The following is a 20,927-nucleotide window of genomic DNA, read 5'->3' on the forward strand; positions in this document are numbered from 1 at the left end:
ATTCGCAAAGCAGCACAGACGGGAGCAGGTAAGTGCTCCATTTCGCTCGCCTTTCAAGGGGTGGGGGCAGCGGGGACTTTGTCCCGTGCGCATTTTGTGGGGTGGGGGGGCAGGGGCTTCGTTCCGCAATGGATTTCGCGGGGCCGAATGCACTGGCATTCAGCCTCACCGAGATCTGTCACGGAATTCTCTGACATCCGTAGTTCTTCTTATGTACTTATGATGATGCCAGGTGATGTGAAATAGTCTTCAGAGTTCCTAAACACTCTAAACCCAAATGGTTTGCCACAAAGCAAGTTGACTCTGAAGTAGGGATGTCTGAGAATTCTGCCACAGACTCCTTTGAGGCTGGATTTTTTGAATCTGGCCTCCAGAGTGCCTGGCAGAATGGGTCCACCTACCTCTAGGGATGGACGAAAGTCACTTACCTGGTCCTGCAGCTTGCTTCACGGTGGGGGGGGGGGGAGGCTCTCCGTTCCTCCCCGCCAAAATGCTGGCCGGGGGGGAGGCGCCCCATCCCTCTGGCCACGAATCCTCCTGGTCGGCCGGGACGCAAATGGCGGCGGCCGTAGCTGCCACCGTTTGCGTCCCTGCAGTCAGCCGCGTGATAGGCTACGTAAATCCTTACGTAGCCTATCACAGCTGACTCGGGGGGGAGGAAGCACGTATGCAAATGGTGGTGCCCATAGACGCTGCCATTTGCGTTCCTTATTTGGGCACGTGTAGTCTATGTAAAAATTTATGTAGACTACGGCGAAAATAAGGGCAACGCTATTTGCGTTGCCCTTATTTTTGCCATAGTCTACGTAAATGTTTACATAGACTACATGTGCCCAAATAAGGAATGCAAATGGCAGCGTCCATGGGCACCGCCATTTGTGTACGTGCTTTCCCCCTCCCCAAAGTTAGCCATGATAGGCTACGTAAGGATTTACGTAGCCTATCATGGTGTTTTTTGAAAATTTAGCCATGATAGGCTACGTAAATCTTTACGTAGCCTATCACGTTTGTTGTTGTTGTTGTTGTTTTTACTGGGAAATGGCGGCCGGGAGCCGTCAGTGCCAGGGACATTCGCCAAAGTTAAGTCCCATTCCGGAGGGGGTGGCAGGGGGGTGGCGGACCATTTCTCTACCAATTTTGGGGGGCCAAATGCGTTGGCATTCGGCCTCCCTGAGATTCGTGGAGAAATTCTCCGCCATCCCTACCTACCTCTGCCTCCCGCTGGACCTGTGTGGAGCCGGATCCTCCTCGCTGGCCAGTTCCATACAGCAAGCGATATGGCCGCCATTGCTGTGCCGTATCGCTGAGCACTCACTGCAGGAAGGGATCCAGTTGCAAATGGCTTCTGCTATGCAATTTGCGTCCCTGCTTTTTCACGTGATAAGCTACACAAATATCTACATAAATATAAATGTGTAGCCTATTGGGAGAAAAAACAGGGATGCAAATCACGTAGCAGATGCCATTTGCATCTGGATCCCTTCCTGCGGTGAGTGCTCAGCAATTCGGCATGGCAATGGTGGCCATATCACTTGCTGTATGGAGCCGGCTAGCGGCTCCGCGGAGTCGCCGTGGAGCAGAACCGGCTGGTGAGAATTCTGGGGGGAGGAACAGATCTCCTCCCCCTCCATGGACCCCCTCCCACAGACTGGCAGGTGGGGGATTCATACATCCCTACTCTGAAGAAGGGCTCTGTGGCCATCCCGCTAAGGAAACTGGAAGGGACTCAGGGTCTTATCAGTGGTACTAGGTTCATCGCGCTTGCCATGCACAACAACTGGCTGAATAAGGAAGCCCTCACTGGACAGGCTCAGGGCAAGCAGACAACGCTACGTTGCCAGGAATTATGTACGCTCACTGGCAAACCTCAAGATTCAAGTCATTGATGGACCAGAACAAGGACGTTTCAGGGGCTGCCCTGGAATTGACACCAAGAACGTTGTATTTAAGGAAGTTTTGTCACGAGAAAAGATGTAAGGCTTTGACTCTTTCAATAACCGCAGTTAGTTAAGTTAAACCTTTCATTAGATCTGTTTTTTTCTCCACAAACTGTGTTTGCCGGTAACCAGCTGGTTATGTTTCACAGAGTCTCACCCTGCTCAGGCAAGCTGTACCCAGCAACTGCAAGCATGCATTTTCCTATTGGTAGACTAGTTCCCTTTTCGCCAATACCACCCCTCAGGAAGTTCCTGCTCTCAATTTCTCCTTGCCTTGGTCCCAGCACTGCTCGGTAACTGCTCAGGACAGTTCAGCTACAGAAACAGACTCCATACAGAAAGCCATGCAAACTGGTTGCACACTCTGGGGGCTCCTGTTGCCTCTGTGGACATCTGCTCTCCTGATGCTGGGGAGATGCTCTGGTGAGTACTGGGGGGTCAGGGAAAGCAAACACCCCTGTTTCTAGGGAAGACATCATCGGCCCCCTGTCAGATGCTGCCTAGGGGCTACAGAACTCCTCCAAAAGTGTTTTAGTCATTCAGATAGTTTAGTAAATTTGCTTGTATCATATGTGTTATGGGTATGCATTGGGGGAGGCTGTGCTGGAACAAAGGCAGGCTTGCGATCCAATTGATTTACAAAAACATTGACACTTCGAGATGAGCACTGCTGAGCATGTGCAAAGTGCATCACTTCAGTGCTAGCATAGTATAGAGTCAGAGTACGTTCAGGTGATGCATTGCTGGCAAAGGGCGATGGCCAAAGCCCATGGGTCCTAGCCAAAGGAAGAAGGAGGCATTTCAACAAACATGATGAACTTGCCCAGTTTGTTGGGGCCTGTTATTTTTCTCCTGCAGGTGCTCTTTCTCTGTCTCCTTTTAATCTCTGCTTTATTTTATCTTTATGTGAAATAAACAATACCAACAACATAAGCAATATCTTCACTTTCCAACATTACAGTATTCTTGGGAGGATAAAAGGACAAAAAAGCAGAAGAAGGAGAAAGAAAGAAAGAAAGAGAAAAAAATCATAATAAAACTTTGCAAATTATATCTATACAGTACTCTTCCAAGCATTGCAAGTATTGTTAAATCTTCAATCCACTACACCATAGATAATAAACCTTATCTTTCAATATCCTATCCTCAGTCTTATAGCAAGGAAACAGGCATACAATTCATTTCCACTGGCCATAAATTGCCATCCAATTAATGTATAATAGTAAAGGTTTAACCAGCAAAAAGTAGGGATAATCATAGTCTCATAACAACAATAGTAATAAAAAGGAAAAGGAAATTAAGAAAAGGGTAAAGAAAAAGTAAAACAAACCATTTGTATATTTTAAGTAATATCATCTCTAAAGATATATTTATATGTGGACACACCCATACACACAGAGACAGGAATTTTATATGCAGTATATCATAGTCTAATATATATATATATATATATATATATATATATGAGAAAACAGAAATATACAAACATTTGCTCTGGCATACTGCCCAGACATCCTCTCCTCTATAACCCAAACAGCCCTTCAGAAGAAGAATAGCAATGGCTAAATTCCAACTCAGGGCACTGGGAAAGTTGGCTCCCTTGTTTTAATTTTAATACCAGTGAGCCATGACTCTACAGCATCAGGATTTAAAAACTTTTTTCATCTGGCCTTCAAAAAGAATGCAAAATGTGGCAGGATATTTAATGTGATTTTGGATATTCTTTTGCTTTGCCAGATTTCTCGCCTTGGTGAATTGCCTTCTTCTGTCAGCGATTTCTTTAGTATAGTCAGGAAAAAGCATAATTTTTTCCTGTGCTGGCCCCCACCAGAGCTCACCTTGTTCTCTTGCCAGACGCGTAAGATAGTTTTTTTGTAGAAGTTTTTGCAAATGGAACAATAACAGTAAAAGAGGCCGCTTTAGTGCCACACATTGAACCAGGAACACAATATGCATGCTCAATATCAAGTAGAAAATCAGATGGGAAAGTGAATAGCTCATGCAGAAGTTTATCCATAGATTCAGCAAGGGATGGGGGAGAATTTCTCCCTGAAACTTCGGGGGGCTGAGTGCCAACGCATTCGGCCCCCCGAAATCAGCAGTGAAATTCTCCACCCCCCTGCCCCCCCCGGGATGGGACTTACCTTTCACGAATGTCCCTCCTGGCGGCAGGTCCCGGCGGCGGTTCGGCGGGTCTTCGTCAGGGGCAGGGGTGGCAGCCGGTCTTTCAACTGGCTGCAGCCGCCGCCATTACAAGGAAAGTAAAAAAAAAAAGCCCCCGTGATAGGCTACATAACGATTAACATAGCCTATCATGGCTAGATCTCCAAAGTCAGCCGTGATAGGCTACGTTAATCATTACATAGCCTATCACGGGTGACTTTGAAAAAAAAAAAAGCGCGTACGCAAATGACGACCCCCATAGGGCGCTACCATTTGCGTTCCTTATTTGGTCCCTGTAGTCTACGTAAAGATTTACATAGACTACGGTGAAAATAAGGGCAACGCTATTTCCTGCCTTCATGGAGGGGGAAGGATCATGGTAAGTGGAGATGTTTTTCAGAGGTGGTTTGGGGTGCCCTTGACTGGAGCTCCTTATCGCTGCCCTCCTCTCATCCCTTGCAGGAATCTCTTCACATTCCATTCATTTTTCCCCTTTAATGTGGGACTCTGGCCAAGGGTTGCAACCATTCCTGTTTTTGGCATACTTGGATGACCTGCTCTGGAGTCGTTATGACAGCAGCACAAGGAGGGTTCTGCCTCAGGTCTCCTGGGTGAAGAAAGTTGAGGAGGACTCACCCTTCTTTTGGGACTGGAACAGTGCAATTGTATCACTCATACAGCTGAAGTTCCAAGATGACGTGATGTTACTGAAGAAGCACTTCAACCAGAGTGATGGTGAGTAGAGAGCAGAGGGTGCAAGGATCCTTCTAGATTTCTCCCAGGAGATGGGGAGAGACAGGCATAGTGTGTCCCTATGTGTTTTGACTCAATCTATATTACTTCCAGGTGTCCCTTACAATTCAGTGGTGCTGAGTTCAAAGAGAGTGAGGATTAGGGATGTCAGAGAATTCTGCCACGGATCTCAGTGAGGCCGAATGCCAGTGCATTCAGCCCCCCGAAATCCATGGCGGAATGAAGCCCCCATCCCCCAACCCCATGAAAGGCGCATGAAATGGAGCACTTACCTGCTGCCATCCGCGCTGACTTGCGAATGGCAGCCGCGTCTGCGGCCGCCATTTGCTTCCTCATCATAGCCGTGATAGGCTACGTAAATAATTACGCAGCCTATCACGGCTAATGCAGGGATGCCATTTGCGTCCCTGCAGAGGCCGTGATAGGCTATGTAAGTATTTACGTAGCCTATCACGGCAAGCAAAAAACAAACAAACAGCGGACGCAAATGGCGGTGGCTATGGCGGATGCCATTTGTGTTCCCTTTTTTTCGCCGTTTTAGCCTACGTAAATATTTATGTAAGCTATTATGGTGGGAAAAAAAAGGGAATGCAAATAGCATAGTGAGCGCTATTTACATTCCCCTTTTTTTCCGCCATAATAGCTTATGTAAATATTTACATAGGCTAAAATGGCGAAAAAAAGGGAACGCAAATGGCGGCCGCCGTAGCCACCGCCATTTGTGCCCGCTGTGGGTTTTTTTTTTGCTTGCCATGATAGGCTTCATAAATATTTATGTAGCCTATCATGGATGCAAATGGCGGTGGCTACGGCAGCTGCCATTTGCGTCCATGCAGACTGCCCAGTGGCCGGATGTCTAGCTGTGGGTGGTCCCGGCCGGCGGCTCTACGGAATCTCGGCGGAGCTGAGCCAGCTGGACAGAATTTCGGGGGGAGGGATGGAGTGCCTCCCCCCCACCACGAATGTCACCCTTTGAAAAGGTAAGTGACTTTCATACATCCCTAGTGAGGATTTCCCCCAATGCAGTCTTTTGGGCAAGTTACCAAAAGGTTATCTTGAATTGGTAACTTTTGTTCTATGAGGCTTGGGGAGGGGGCAGGGGGAGGAAATTAATCTGGGGAATGGTGAATCTAAGGGCTCTTCCACACAGAGCTTTTATCCTGCAACTGAGATGGCTCCTTCACAGAAGTTTGCAGGCTCTTTACATGATGCCGTGAACCTCCAGGGCAACTCCTGCACTAAATGCCCTTTGTTCCATTTTTAAATAGATCACAGATAATGAGCTATCAAATTACCCCATTGTGTTCCACTTCAGTTTCCTCTGTGAAAAAAGTAAAAGAAGAGGAGTGAGATCAATGAAAGATAATGGAAGACTCAGATATGGGGAGAAGGAGGGGGAAGGGGGTCGGGGAAAAGGGAGCGGGTGAAAAAGGGAGTCGTTGTGATCCTGCTTTTAAATGTGGGATTTTAGGCTGGTGTAGAGAGATGCTCAAAATCCTACAAGCTAGGCTTCAGCAGTATGCGAACCAAGAACTACCAGAAATACAAGCTGGGTTTTGAAGAGGCAGAGGAAGTAGAGATCAAATCACCAACATTCGCTGGATCATGGAGAAAGCAAGAGAATTCCAGAAAAACGTCTATTTCTGCTTCATTGACTATGCTCAAGCCTTTGATTGTGTGGATCACAACAAACTGTGGCAAATTCTTAAAGTGATGGGGGTACCAGACCACCTTACCTGTCTCCTGAGAAACCTGTATGAGGGCCAAGAAGCAACAGTAAGAACCAGACATGGAAGCAACAGTAAGAACCAGACATGGAACAACCGACTGGTACAAAATTGGGAAAGGAGTACGACAAGGCTGCATATTGTCACCCTGCTTATTTAACTTATATGCAGAGTACATCATGAGAAATGCCAGGTTGGATGAATCAGAGGTCGGAATTAAGATTGCTGGGAGAATTATCAACAACCTCCGATATGCAGATGATACCACCCTAATGGCAGAAAGTGAAGAGGATCTCAAGAGCCTCTTGTTGAGGGTGAAAGAGGAGAGTGCAAAAGCTGGTTTGAAACTCAACATTAAAAAAACTAAGATCATGGCATCTGGCCCCATCACTTCCTGGCATATAGAAGGGGAAGAAATGGAAGCAGTGACAGATTTTACTTTCTTGGGCTCCAAGATCACCGCAGACGGTGACTGTAGCCATGAAATTAAAAGACGCTTGCTCCTTGGGAGGAAAGCTATGGCAAACCTAGACAGCATAGACCTTGCCGACAAAGGTCCATCTAATCAAAGCTATGGTTTTCCCAGTAGTAATGTATGGCTGTGAGAGCTGGACTATAAGGAAGGCTGAACGCCGAAGAATTGATGCTTTCGAACTGTGGTGCTGGAGAAGACTCTTACGAGTCCCCTGGCCTGCAAGGAGGTCAAATCAGTCCATCCTAAAGGAAATCAACTCTGACTGCTCATTGGAAGGACAGATACTGAAGCTGAAGCTCCAATATTTTGGCCACCTAATGCGAAGAGAAAACTCTCTGGAAAAGACCCTGATGCTTGGAAAGACTGAAGGCAAAAGGAGAAGAGGAAGGCAGAGGATGAGATGGCTAGATAGCATCACCGATGCAATGAATATGAACTTGAGCATGCTCTGGGAGAGAGCGCAGGACAGGAAGGCCTGGCGTGCTATGGTCCATGGGGTCACGAAGAGTCGGACATGACTGAATGACTGAACAAAGAGATGCCCTAAGGCAAAGGTGGAAAGCAGCTTTTTGTCTGGCAGAAGAGGATCGCTGGGCAGCAGAGATGAAGCAGGGATTGCTTGGGGTTGTGATGTTGTAGGCCTTCATCCTGAGCACAGTGCAAATAAACCTTTAGAAAAGAAACACCACCAGTCTCCAGTGCCCTCCTTCCAGTCTGAGTAAGCGCTGAAGCCCCTGCAAGTTCACCCACCAATCAGCTTCATTGGATGACCCTGGGTTCTAGCATTTTGAAAGAGGGATAAAAATGTCTCCCTGTCCACTTTCACCACACCACACCATGCATAATTTTGAAGACCTTTATCATGTATCTCCTTCCCCTTCTTTTTTCCAAGCTCAACAATCCCAGCTGTTGTAACCTTCTCTCATAGGGGAGATGCTGCAGCCCATTGATCATTTTTGTCGCCCTTTTCTGCACCTTTTCCAGCTGTACGATATCTTCTTTTAGGTGTGGTGACCACAGCTGGACACAGTATTCCAAGTGTGGTCACACCATAGATTTGTATGGGGCAGTATGATGATGGCAGTTTTATTCTCAATTCCTTTTCTAATTATAGAGCCTTGTGTGGCACAGAGTGGTAGGCGGCAGTATTGCAACCGAAACTCTCCCCACGACCTGAGTTCGATCCCAGCAGAAACAGGGCCTCAGGTAGCCGGCTCAGGTCGACTCAGCCTTCCATCCTTCCGAGGTGGGTAAAATGAGTACCCAGCTTGCTGGGGGAAAGGTAGTCATGACTGGGGAAGGCAATGGCAAACCACCCCACTATAGTGTGCCATGAAAACGCCAGCGAAAGCGGCGTCCCTCTAGGAGTCAGCAATGACTCAGTGCTTGCACAGGAGGAACCTTTCCTTTCCCTTTCTAATTATGCCTAACATCAGAGGTGGGTGATTGGGGAACAGAAGATCACCCTGTAAACACACACACACACACACACACACACAACTGAACAGCGTTGGGTGGGGTGTAGGGTGAGACTGATCTGAGCTCCTGCCATCTGTCTTCTTTTAGGGGTTCTCATCTGGCAGGCGAAGTTTGCATGTGAGCTGCATGAGGACGGGAGCAAAAGAGGGATTGACCGGTATGGATACAATGGGAGGGATTTCCTCAGCTTTGACTTTGAGACCCTCACCTGGACTGCAGCTGATGTGGATGCAGAAGTGATCAAGAGGGAGTGGGATGCTGACCCATCCTTTGCTGAAGACAGTATATCATTCCAAGATTCCTGTAATGACGGGCTGCCAAAGTTCTTGGAATACGCGAAGGAAGCTCTGCTGAGGAAAGGTGAGGATGAGAAATGTTCGGGGGGGGGGTCATATTTGTTCAAGAGAAGGGTAGCATTATCTTCATCTCCCATTCCTGCACAAAGCCTGGACCGAGGACACGATCTTCTCATGGTTGTGGGGGCGGGGTGTCATGTTAATTTGGTCCAGTTTTGCTTCAGAAGTTAAACTAATCATGTTCTAGACACCCTGATGGGTAGCTTTGCTAATTCCAAACAGGCAACATCACCACAGACTAAAGAATATATTGGAAGCCATTGAATGCTTTAGTTGAAAAAAAAAAAGATATAAATAGGGCAGGTAGGTAGCCTGGTGGTTATGTTAGCAGCAGCGAAGAAGAATGTGACACAAATATGAGATTAACTACAAGAATTACAGACGACGAACCTGGCACCACAAATGTAGGAAGCAAGATAACAAACTGAGCTTCTAACTAGGGATGTCAGAGAATTCTGCCACGGATTCCAGTGAGTGGAATCCGTGGCGGAATCCATGGCGGAATGGCCTCCCGCCACCTGCCACCCCGCGGAATCCCCCTGGGACAGAACTTACCTGGGGCAGATGCGGCAGCGGCGGCAGCTCCAGCTGGTCTCCTGGCCAGCTGCAGCCAGGCTGCTGCAGCCGCCACCTGCGTCCTTGCAGCCGTGATAGGCTATGTAAGTATTTACGTAGCCTATCACGGCAAAGAGCAGGGATGCAAATGGTGGCCGCTACGCCATTTGTGCCCCTGCTCTTTGCTGTGATAGGCTATGTAAGTATTTATGTAGCCTATCATGGTAAAGGTGGCCACGCAAATGGAGTAGCGGCCGCCATTTGCGTGGCTGCCTTTACCATGATAGCCTCCGTAAATACTTACATAGCCTATCACGGCTGCTTGCAAGGACGCAAATGGCGGCCGCTACAACGGCTGCTATTTGCGGCTGCAGCAGCCAGGCTGCGGCCGGCCCTGGCCGGCTCCGCAGAGTCGCCACGGAGAGCAGCCGGCTGGGGAGGATTCTGGGGGGCGGGACAGAGTGCCTCCCCCCCACCGTGGATGCCCCGGTGCAGAGCCAGGTAAGGGATTCATACATCCCTACTTCTAACATGATTGTTCTAACACCCCGCACTTCCTTTGCTGTTTAAAGCTAAATTAAAACATGCTAAACTGGCCAATTCTCCCTTTTGCTTCTTCCGGCACGTTACTTGAATCCAAAAAACTAAGCTAACCATTCAACCATTCCAGATTCAAGTAGCCATCTTCAATTTGAAGCAGCCCCTCCAGCCTTTTGTTAGCAAAAATGTTTAACCTGTTCAGCGCCAGATGAACATGTAAATTGCAGACTGTATCACGTCAGATTGGAGGTCTGGGAATCTCTCTCTCTCTCTGTCACACTCTATTTTTACATGAACAAGTTCTCTGCAATTAGAAAATTAGCACTGCAGGGAGGGAACTTCTCTGCCTCATTTGCTGGTTTTCTAGTTGGTGTTAAAACAAGACGGAGCATAAAAAGATATGATTTTGCACCTGCCGTCTCCTCTTCCACCTCCCCTGTGCTATTATTACCTTTTTAACCCACACCTTCCCCAAGGTACACACACAAGTATCTGATACCACACTCCTCATTTATGGATTTTCTACAAGTGTTTTATCCTTGAGGTTGGCCAGGGCTGTCAACTTTCCTTGTCAGTCCTTGCAGGCTGTGGGCATCTGAGCATGTGCAGACTAAAGAACATCCGTGGGTACCATCTTTTCTTTTGGAAAGTAGAGAAGTAATGAAATCACCGGCTTTCCTTTACATTTGCTTCCTCTTGAACACCTGTCCAGTCTTATCTGTCAGGCATTCACTTGTCCATGTAAAGACCACTGCTGCCCTTTCCACAGAGCCCCCAGCAGTGAAGGTGTCACGGAAGGTGAGCTCTGACGGCCTGGAGACCCTCATCTGCCGTGCCCACGGCTTCTATCCCAAGGAGATCAATGCCACCTGGACAAGAGATGGGAGGCTCTGGGAGCAGGAGACCTTCTCTGGAGGTCTCGTCCCCAACTCAGATCAGACCTACCACACTTGGATCAGCGTCAAGGTTGACCCCAAGGACAGGGACCGCTACCGGTGCCAGGTGGAACATGCAGGCCTGCTGGAGCCTCTGGACCTGGCCTGGGAGGAATCGGGTGAGAAGAGGGGTGGTGGTGGAGGAGGCTGGCTTCTCTGTGTGTGTATTTGGCAGTTTTCAGAAATGGAGGGAAGAGGAACACAAAGAAAAGCCTCATAACACAATATTTGTATTTATTTTGCATTCATTTATATTTGCTGTATCTCCATTTCACCCAATAGCCAAGACTCTCTCAGTACTTACCTATGGGTGCTCATGCATGCAGGTAATATCTCCTTGTGCTGAAGACAAGCTGGGGAGGGGTGTGTGTGGCTAAGCTGACCTGGTGTAGGAGGAAACATTTAAGGATAATAAATTTTGCTAAGCAGACCTCTAGTTTAGTTGGAACAGGCTTTTACTTCCAGGCTATACCTGGGTTCAGAAATATATGGTTTGTCTGATGGTGAGAAGGACTGAGTCATTTATAGATGACACCGATACTTTATAAATAGATGCTCATAGACTATATTTTAAAACATTTATTAACAACAAGAAAATGTATTTAAGGAAAGTATAAAAAGAATTCAATACCATGGTGTTAGTTGAGGAGGGCCAACTACGAAAAGAGTGCATGACTTTACCAGCCCATCTTTCTGCTCCCAGAAGTTACTCTCTGCTGGGCACAACCCAGAGCAATATCTGTCCCTTTGCTGTTATAATTTTACACTTCAACATGATATGTGAAGTGATTATTTATTATACTTTGAGTGGGTACTGTACTCTTTTATTTCCCACCCTTTCAGACTTATTCATATTTGCTCAGCTCTTCTTTTTGACTAGTGCTGTGCTGAAAATTTCTCCCACATTTTCCCCCGACCATTTTCATTCAAATTGATAGAAAAGAAACTGCTTTTGGAAAGAAATTCAAAGGTGAAGAAATTTCAGAGGAATTCTCGTGGGTCGGTTTGGGGGTTCTTGTGCTTGCTTTACTTATGAGGTGGCCATGGGGCTTAATTTACTTATGAGGTGGCAGCAGATTCAAATATTTGTGGCAGTCTGTAGCCTCCTCAGCTTCCCACACTTCAATTTAAGCTCTCATGAGGAAGATTATCAAGAGGTAATTCCTCCCACGGGGCTTTTTCAGGTCAGGAAGTGCAGGTCACCTGGGAGGCTGCAGAGCAGTGGAAAGATGTGCAACAGAGAGAGAAAACACACACAGCCCCCTCGGCCACCTCACAGTGATTAGGTAAGCTCAAAACCCAAAAGAAATTCAAAATTCTGCCTCAGAAAAGGGGACGCCTGACCACAGTTGAGGCTGTTGCCACCTACAGAAGCAGTGCAATGAGCCAAAAACCCTGAGGAAAAAAGAAAGAAGCTGTGCTTCAACCCCTGCCAATAGTGAACCCTGTCTGTGAGAAACTGTTGGAGAATCCTCCTCCGCTAGGAGAAATTCGGTGAAATTGTTCCCCCAATTTCTCTGCCCACAAATAGGCTGAGAATTTTGAGAGGCCATTTGTGCACAGCTCTACATCTTACTTCTACAGTTCTACGCAAAGGTCCCAACATGTTCTCTATGATTTAGACCTGTCTAGGGCATGGACCATATTGGACAAGACTGCTCTTGTATTTGAATAAGCAAAAGCATTTCTGCTGGGCTCCTGCAGGGACGCTCTGCTTGCTCCTTCTCTGCTGACCCTGCATAGGATGGGCTTGCAATGGAACTGAGGAGGAAAATGTCTTGGGTTTCCTTCAACTGTTTTGTTCTTTGTTCATTTCAGCCTCAGTGGGTCGTCTTGTGGGAGTCATCTTCGGGATTGTGGCTGCCGTGCTAATGGTGGCTGGCATCATATTCTACATCAGTAAGTAAGCTGATGCAAAGTATCACATGGAACCAGTTTCTCCTGATGCAGGGTGAGATCCATAAGATGTTTAGTTTCTGAGTTTGGGGAGATGACGTTCATCCTATCTGTGTTGATCTGACTAAATGATTTTGCTAACAAAAGACTAGCAAACTGCAGACAGCTAACTTGATCTGGAATGGTCTGAATCAGGGTTTTGGGGAGACCTACAAGAAGACCCCCTAAAAGACCCCAGACTGATATTTAAGAAGACCCCCTACTTATATTCCAGATCTAAAAGGGGCTTCCACTCCCTTGCAGGGATCAAGTCCACAGCCTAGTTGTGCTCCTTAATCTCACTTTCACTTGAGAGGTCCAAGTGACCTCTGTGGCATGGAACATGCATCCCTTTCTCCTGGCAGCCCATAGCATGCATACCTGAAGCCCCAAATATATTGATCTCTTGCCAAGATATTCAGTCATGTCTCAAGTCACTGCCATGTTTGTGGGTTTCCACTTCTTTCAATGTCTTTTAGAACCTTTCCTACCCCACCCAAATTGCATCTTCTCATGCTGCCCTGACTTTCCGCCAGTGTCACACCAGAGGGAAGGACAGTGGCGTAGTGGTCTCAGGGATCATCGGGATGTAGTGCCAGCAATTTTGGACTCTATTTGGGGGTGTGACATCAGCGCCTTGACAGGTGGAGTGGGGACACATCATTAGTCTGTTGTAGAGCAAGGCTCTGATTTTGCAAGCACATATGGACCAGCTAAATTGGTAGGGTGTAGTCATATTATATCTGGGAGGGGGTCACATAGGAAGGTCTCCCTACTCACCTATAAGTGGGTGGCTCTGAAGAGGTGTTGCCAGACACCTCAATATTCTGCTGATACTGACATAGAAAGGAAGGTTCCTTTCCATCTTGGGAAAGCATCGGAGAAGTCTGCCATTCCAAAACCCAGGCCTCAGGGCAGAATGGAGTACGTGATACAAAGCCATTGCTCCCCCCTGGCATGGCCATGATTCTTCAGACTTGATCCCTTGACCTCTTACCCTCCTTTGATCGTATTTTCAATTTACAGTAAGCCTCCAAAATGTTGGCCCAAGAGAGTCTCCAGGAAAATCTACTCATCAGGTGTTCATGTTCACCAGTTTGTTTGAGCTCAGAGGAAGGAAAGATGGTCCATTTGATTCCCAGAATCGGGGGCATATAATCAGCTCCCAGATAGCCCAAAAGTGACATATATTTGACCCAAAAGAAGCCTCACTCTCTCTCACAAGAGGAATCATGTGAAACTCCCCCTTCTTCCTCCCTCTGCCCCCTTTCTTTCTGTGTTGCTGTAGGGGCACCCCACTGCCTCCAACTTAATCGCACCCCAGACTGCGCAGATCTGGAGAGGTCACAAACCCTGACTAACTTTTTCCCAACAAGTCTGCTAACTCACCAGGTCTCCCCTCTCTTCTCTTATGTCTTCACCCCCAATGTTCCCTGCCTCTATTATTATCCCCAGGCATGCATGTCTTTAGGGATGGCCAGCTCTCTGGCTGCCTCTCGTTGCTCACAAGCTCTGCTACCAGCCTCTATTTCCTTCCCCTGCCAGTCCCCACACTCATCTCTCCCCTCTGTCTCCCCACTGCCTGGACTCCCCCCACCCTGCCACCCTGCTAGTCGCTTACACCAAACCATTGCTTTCAATGTGTCTGTCTTCAGAATTAGAACTAGAATTCTGTACAAATGAACAATGATCTGTTAAAATGCCTATTGCCATGATCCAATCTCATCATTGTATCTTTTCAGTAAATTACTCTTGGGTTAAGCAACTCTTATTTTCGCTCTTTAAATCCCAGTAACTCCTTTAGGTGCTAAACTTTGGGATGCTCAGTCTCCGTGTTAAACGATCCCTTCAGGTGTCAGAGCTGCATGTCTGAAAGTGCCCTCAGGCATACAGGTAACAGGGACACTTGCTAAATAGGGATGTACGAAAGTCACTTACCTGTTCCCAGAATTGATTTGCAGTGGGGGGGAGGCGCTCTGTCCCGCCCCTCAGAATCCTCGATGAGGGGGGAGGCGATCCGGTCCTCCCCTCCAGAATCCTGCCCGGTTGGCTCCACTCTGTGGTGGCTCCACGGAGCAGCCTGCCAGGGCCATCTGCAGCTGGACTTCCAGCTGCGTTCAGGCTGCTGTGGATGCAAATGGTGGCCGCTGTAGCAGCCGCCATTTGCGTCCAGCCAGGCTGCCGTGATAGGCTATGTAAGTATTTATGTAGCCTATCACGGCAGGGCAAAAAACAAAACAAAACAGTGTACACAAATGGTGGTGGCTACGGCGGCCGCCATTTGCATTCCCTATTTTTCACCATTTTAGCCTACATAAATATTTACGTAGGCTATTATGGCGGGGGGGAAAAGGGGAACGCAAATAGCGTAGTGGGCGCTATTTGCGTTCCTTTTTTTTTCGCCGTAATAGCCTACATAAATATTTACGTAGGCTAAAATGGAAAAAAATAGGGAACGCAAATGGCGGCCGCCATAGCCGCCACCATTTGCATACGCCGTTTTTTTATTGGCTTGCCGTGATAGGCTACGTAAATACTTATGTAGCCTATCATGGCAAAGATCAGGGTGCAAATGGCGGCTGCGGCAGCCTGTCAAAAGACCAGCCACCGCTGCCACTGCCGCTGCCGGAGCTGCCGCCGGAGCCACTGCTGTCCAGAACATCCGCCCCAGGTAAGCCTCGTCCCGGGGGGAATCCGCAGGGGGGCAGGGGGTGGCAGGCCATTCCACCATGGATTTTGGGGGGCCGAATGCCAGTGCATTCGGCCTCACTGAAATCCATGGCAGAATTCTCCGCCATCCCTAGCTAACAAGCGGATGCCATGATGAGCACGGGCACTTCAAAATTTACCACGACACCATTGGGGAAGGTCTTGAGATCATGTGTTAAGGTGGAGCAAAGCAGGACGAGGGCTGATCCCTTGAAATACTTGATAGGAACCAGAATTGTTGCCAAGGGTTGATGCAATGGGTTGATGCCTGAAAAACTTTCTGAAAACTACCAAGACAACTTTATTTATTCATTTATTCATTCATTCATTCATTCATTCATTCCATTTCTATACTGTCCCATAGCCGAAGCTCTCTGGGTGATTCACAAAAATTAAAACATTAAGATATAATAGACAAATTTGAAAATCCATTTACATAAAAGCACACGGACAATATACACCGATGACATGTAACTAAAAACAACACTGAACTAAAAACAATTTAAGAAAAAACCCAACAATAAAAACAACACAGCTTAAAAACAGTATACAACAGTCAGCAAAAGGGAACAAGGCTTCCCTGGGAAGCTTGGGGGAGACCACCACCCTCCCACACCATTTAGAAGACATAGGAGGGGCATGTGCCTGGGAGGGTTGAGGGGCTGAGTGCCCTGTCTCTGTGCAGAGGGAGGGACTGGATGATCTTTGGAGGTACCTTTCAATGCAGCCTCTCTGGTTCTGTCTCTGCAGAGAAACGGCAGGATGGCTGCAAAGCAACGTCAAGTGAGTGATCTCCCCCATTTCTCTTTGATATAATACTCCAGCTCTTGCCACATCTCTGGGGCAAATAACAACTGTGTGAGTGTGTGTGTGTGTGAGAGAGAGAGAGAGAGAGACAGAGAGAGAGAGACAGAGGGAGACAGACAGAGAGAGGGAGAGGGAGAGGATCACCCCCCCCCCGCCAAATCCTCTCCATGCCAGAGCAACTGATTTCATCTCATTTCTCTCCTTCCAGGACGTGACCAACAACATCATGGCCAGACAGCTCTGGCCGGGGTAAGTGCGGGGGAATCCTGTCCCAGACTGCCAGAGGATTTCTGCATCTGGTGGAGACTGTGGGTGATGAGAGAGACCACCTCTTCAAGTTAAATGCCTCCTCGAGCCCTTTGAGGATTTCATTCACACATACACAAACTCAGAAATACAACATGCCCAGATAGCACGTCTCTTCCTCTGTGTTTGTGTGGAGATGGCTGGACCCTTCTTCTCCCAAATTGGGTCACTTCTTGCCCGGAGAAGGCAGTCCTGGAGATGCCAAGTCACCCTCTGCTCCTTCTCAGCCATGTTTGGGCTGAAGCACATCCAGAACATGTGTGCCCGGAACAGTTAAGGCTTCTTCACACAGAGCTTTTATCCTGCTACTGAGATTGCTTGCTCATGGAAGTTTGCAGGTCCTTTACATGACGTCATCAACCTCCAGGGTGTCTCCCGCACTAAATCACCTTTATTCTGTGCTATAAAAGATTGGCGATAATGAGCTATCAAATTACCATGCTTGAGTACCGCTTGAGTTCCCTCATGAAAAAGGAAAACCCGCTATAGGAGCAGCTGGACCACAGTGGTTGCATAATGAAACATATAGAAGACTCAGATGAGGGGGGGAAAGGGCAGCGGGAGGAAGCGTGTGTAAAGGGAGTCCGTCGTGATGCTGCATTTAAAATGGAAGCAGAAAGCCCCATTTTAAATGTGGGATTTTAGGCTGGTGTAGAGCTGCTCTTAGAGATGCAGTTGAGCCCACAGTTGGAGGTGTTCCATGTGGTGGTGGATGGGCTCATCTCAGGATCCCTTTCAGGAGGATCGAGGACCATGCAAAGCCCCAGAGGTCCCTTCAAAGCACAGAGTAGCCTGCCCAGGTAGCAGATCTGAAGCTAGAGGGAGGGATGGGTGGGTGAGGAATGATCTGGAAGGTCAGGAAATGACCCAAATCTCCAGAGGGAGAACCCAGCTCCGGCCATCAGATTTGTAGGAAACCCCTCTGATACACAGTCCACTGTCCAGAACCAGAGTTTGACTCCTGAGGATTCCTTGTGTAGATTTCACCCCAGATGGACTCTCTCCCTATTTGTCTTTGTCTTTCTGCAGCATGAAGACCCCAGCTGTCAGCGGACCTTGGAGCCCATCGGTGCCCCGGTGTGAGGAGAGAGAGGCAGAGTGGATCCTCCTGATCTCTGGATCCTTCTGTGCCCTTTGGGAACATCTTCTTCATTCCCAACAAGCTAGTTGTGTTCATCTTTACTGACTGTTTGATGCTTGGGTGGACTTGGCATTGCTTTCTGACTCATCCAGACCCAAGACACATTTACGCTACAAGAAAAACTTGGGACTTAAATTGCCCAGAGGAAAAAATGGGCTCTACTCAAATTTCCTGTCAGGAGTGACAGTTCTGGTGCCAACATTTGATGGGAAGCTGTTCTTCCGGACAAAAGTGGTGCCTTTCCTCTTTTTGCCCAGTAAATAACATTTGAGCTAGGCTGGGAAGTCCCTCTGAGGTGCCCACCAAAGAGCTGGCATCACTCGCAGAGTCTCTCTCTCTCTCTCTCTGATGTGATCATTTTAACACATGAGGAATTGGTAAGAATGGGAATAATTATCTTTAGCAAGGAGATGTAATAGAAGTTGCTCAGAGCTTTCACTATTTTTACTATTGCCCAACCATGGTGGCAACAATGTGGTGTGCCTTTGACTGCAACTGTTGAGGATGGCTACTCTAGCAAGCTGAGATACATGTTTAGATGTGGAGGTTTGTTTTTTTTTAAATGGTTGCTGTTGAAATCATCATTGTCATCTAAATTTTATATACAATTTTACCACAGAAGCAATAGGACATAAAAATCTAAGAAAAGGCCTGCTAGATGGATCCCAAGGTCAATTAAGTGCAGGCTGGCATTCCGTGGCATTTAATTCATCTAGTACCCTGTGGCATTGAATATTCATCTGAAACATTGAGGTTCAAAATAGGCATCATACTAGTATTCTCCACTTATACATATCCTTCAGGAAGCCTTCTAAGACAGTAGCCATAACCACATCTCATGACAGAGAATTCTATAATTCTGAAATACTATCACCTTGTCCACAATGTCCTTTTTAAGGTGTAGCAACCATAGAATCATAGAATCATAGAATCACAGAATAGTAGGGTTGGAAGGGGCCTATAAGACCAAGTCCAACCCCCTGCTCAGTGCAGGAATGCAAGTCACAGCATCCCTGACTGGTGGCTGTCCAGCTTCATCTTGAATGCCTCCAGTGTGGGAGAGCCCACTACCTCCCTAGGTAATTGGCTCCACTGATGTATTGCTCTAACAGTCAGGATGTTTCTCCTGATGTTCAGCCAGAATTTGGCTCCCTGTCACTTGAGCCCATTGTTCCAAGTCCTGCATTCTGAGATGATCGAGAAGAGATCCTGGCCTTCCTCTCCGTGACAACCTTTCAAGTATTTGAAAAGTATTTAAAGTGTCACAACACCATTAATTTGTTCAGAGTTCCAACTAGGGATGTGCAAACCCACCCTCATCTGGGTTCTCTGGGTGCCCATCCAGCCCCTGCCCCTGCTCTCCAGTCCCCCATTTTCACACACGCAAATATGTGCATGTTTGTGACTGCCATCTCATTTTTCAAGAAATGGCAACCATGGAGCTCGGCGAGGCTGCTGGGGTGCATGCGGGCCACTCGCTGAGCGGGGCTCAGGGATGCGGGCGGGGGGTTCTGTCGGATTCACAGACGGAATCAGGCGCCTGCACCATCCCTACTTCCAACCCTTTCCTAATAATCCCTAGAATGTAATTCTTCCTTGTTCACAGCTGCCATAAACTGGGTTGAAGTTTTCATTTAGTTACTCATCATGACCCTAACATCTCTTGGCTGGCTAGTCACCTCCAGTTCGGAACCGCTACAGTATGGTGGTTAGAGCAGTCTTCCTCAACCTGGTGCCCTCCAGATGTGCTGGGCTGCAACTCCCATTATCCTCAGCCAGCATGGACAATGGCCATGTTAGAGAGTCAGGCTAAGACTGTGGAGACCATGTTCAAATTGTCACTCAGCTATGTAACTCACTGGATGGCCTTGGGCCAGGCAATATCTCTCAGCCTCACTTATGGCACAGGGTTATTGTGAAGATAAAATGAGAGGGAGAGAAAACTATGTATACTGCTTTGAGCTACTTGGAGGGCATAAAACAAACAAATAAATAAAACAGTGTATATGTGCACATGTGAAGTTACAATTTTTTGTCACGATATCCATCAAAAGCACCTCTATCCATGTGCTTGTCATAGGAACCTAGGAAGCTGCCTCAGAACATTGGCCCATCTAGCCCACTATTGTTGACACTGACTGGCAGTGACTCTCCGGGGTTTCAGGTAGGATTCTTTCCTTGCCCTACCTGGAGAAGCCGGGGATTGAACCTGGAACCTATTGCATGCAAAGCATGTGCTCTACCTAGGGATGGCGGAGAATTTCTCCCCGAAACTTTGGGGGGCCGAGCGCCAATGTGTTCGGCCCCCCGAAGAAGTTTCGAGGAGAAATTCTCCGCACCCCCCCACCCCCCGCACCCCGCCTGGGACGGGACTTACCTTTCCCGAATGTCCCTCCCGGCGGCAGGTCTGGCCGGCGGTTCGTCGGGTCTTCGTCAGGGGTGGGAGCGGCAGCCGGTCTTTCGACCGGCTGCCACCGCCGCCATTCCAATAAAAGAAAAAAAAACGCCCCCGTGATAGGCTACGTGACGATTAACATAGCCTATCACAGCTAGATTTGCAAAGTCAGCTGTGATAGGCTACATAAATCGTCACGTAGCCTATCACGGGTGACTTTAAAAAAAAAAAAAGCGTGTACGGCTAATGGCGGCCCCCATAGAGAGCCGCCATTTGCATTCTTTATTTGGTCCCTGTAGTCTACGTAAAGATTACGTAGACTACAGCAAAAATAAGGGCAACGCTATTACGTAGACTACGACGAAAATAAGGGCAACGCTATTTGCGTTGCCCTTATTTTCGCCGTAGTCTACCTAAAGATTTACGTAGACTACAGCGACCAAATAAGGAACGTGAATGGCGGCCCCCTTGTGGGGGCCGCCATTTGCGTACGCGCTTTTTTTGTTTTTTTTTTTTAAAGTCACCCGTGATAGGCTACGTGACGATTTACGTAGCCTATCACGGCTGACTTTGCAGATCTAGCCGTGATAGGCTACGTCAATCGTCACGTAGCCTATCACGGGGGCGTGTTTTTTTTTAACTTTTTATTTCGCAGCCGGGCGAGGCGAGGCGCCTCCTCCCCGGCCTGAATTTCGGCTGGGCGAGGCGGGAAGC

At 47.8% G+C, this 20,927-nt stretch overlaps 1 protein-coding gene across 1 annotated transcript; it reads left to right on the forward strand.

The window, feature by feature from the left end:
* Nucleotides 1-19,831, forward strand: LOC146356538 (major histocompatibility complex class I-related protein 1-like). Its single transcript, XM_084841199.1, has 10 exons — nt 1-28; nt 2,087-2,360; nt 4,563-4,835; nt 8,170-8,301; nt 8,622-8,894; nt 10,755-11,039; nt 12,739-12,819; nt 16,315-16,347; nt 16,580-16,620; nt 17,707-19,831. Exons 2-10 carry the CDS (start codon nt 2,282-2,284, stop codon nt 17,758-17,760), a joined length of 1,251 nt encoding a protein of 416 aa, XP_084697325.1. The 5' UTR covers nt 1-28; nt 2,087-2,281; the 3' UTR covers nt 17,761-19,831.
* Nucleotides 19,832-20,927: the final 1,096 nt, after the last annotated feature.

The sequence above is a fragment of the Heloderma suspectum genome, chromosome 2 (genome assembly GCF_057233095.1).
Source record: "Heloderma suspectum isolate Gila_16-S chromosome 2, 16-S_ref, whole genome shotgun sequence".
In the NCBI taxonomy this organism is placed as follows: Eukaryota; Metazoa; Chordata; class Lepidosauria; order Squamata; family Helodermatidae; genus Heloderma; species Heloderma suspectum.

Coding starts and splice junctions, on each gene's coding strand:
- LOC146356538 (XM_084841199.1), top strand. CDS start 2,282: ATGCAAACTGGTTGCACACTCTGGGGGCTCCTGTTGCCTCTGTGGACA. Junction 2,361..4,562: donor GATGCTGGGGAGATGCTCTG/GTGAGTACTGGG, acceptor CATCCCTTGCAG/GAATCTCTTCACATTCCATT. Junction 11,040..12,738: donor CCTGGCCTGGGAGGAATCGG/GTGAGAAGAGGG, acceptor TGTTCATTTCAG/CCTCAGTGGGTCGTCTTGTG.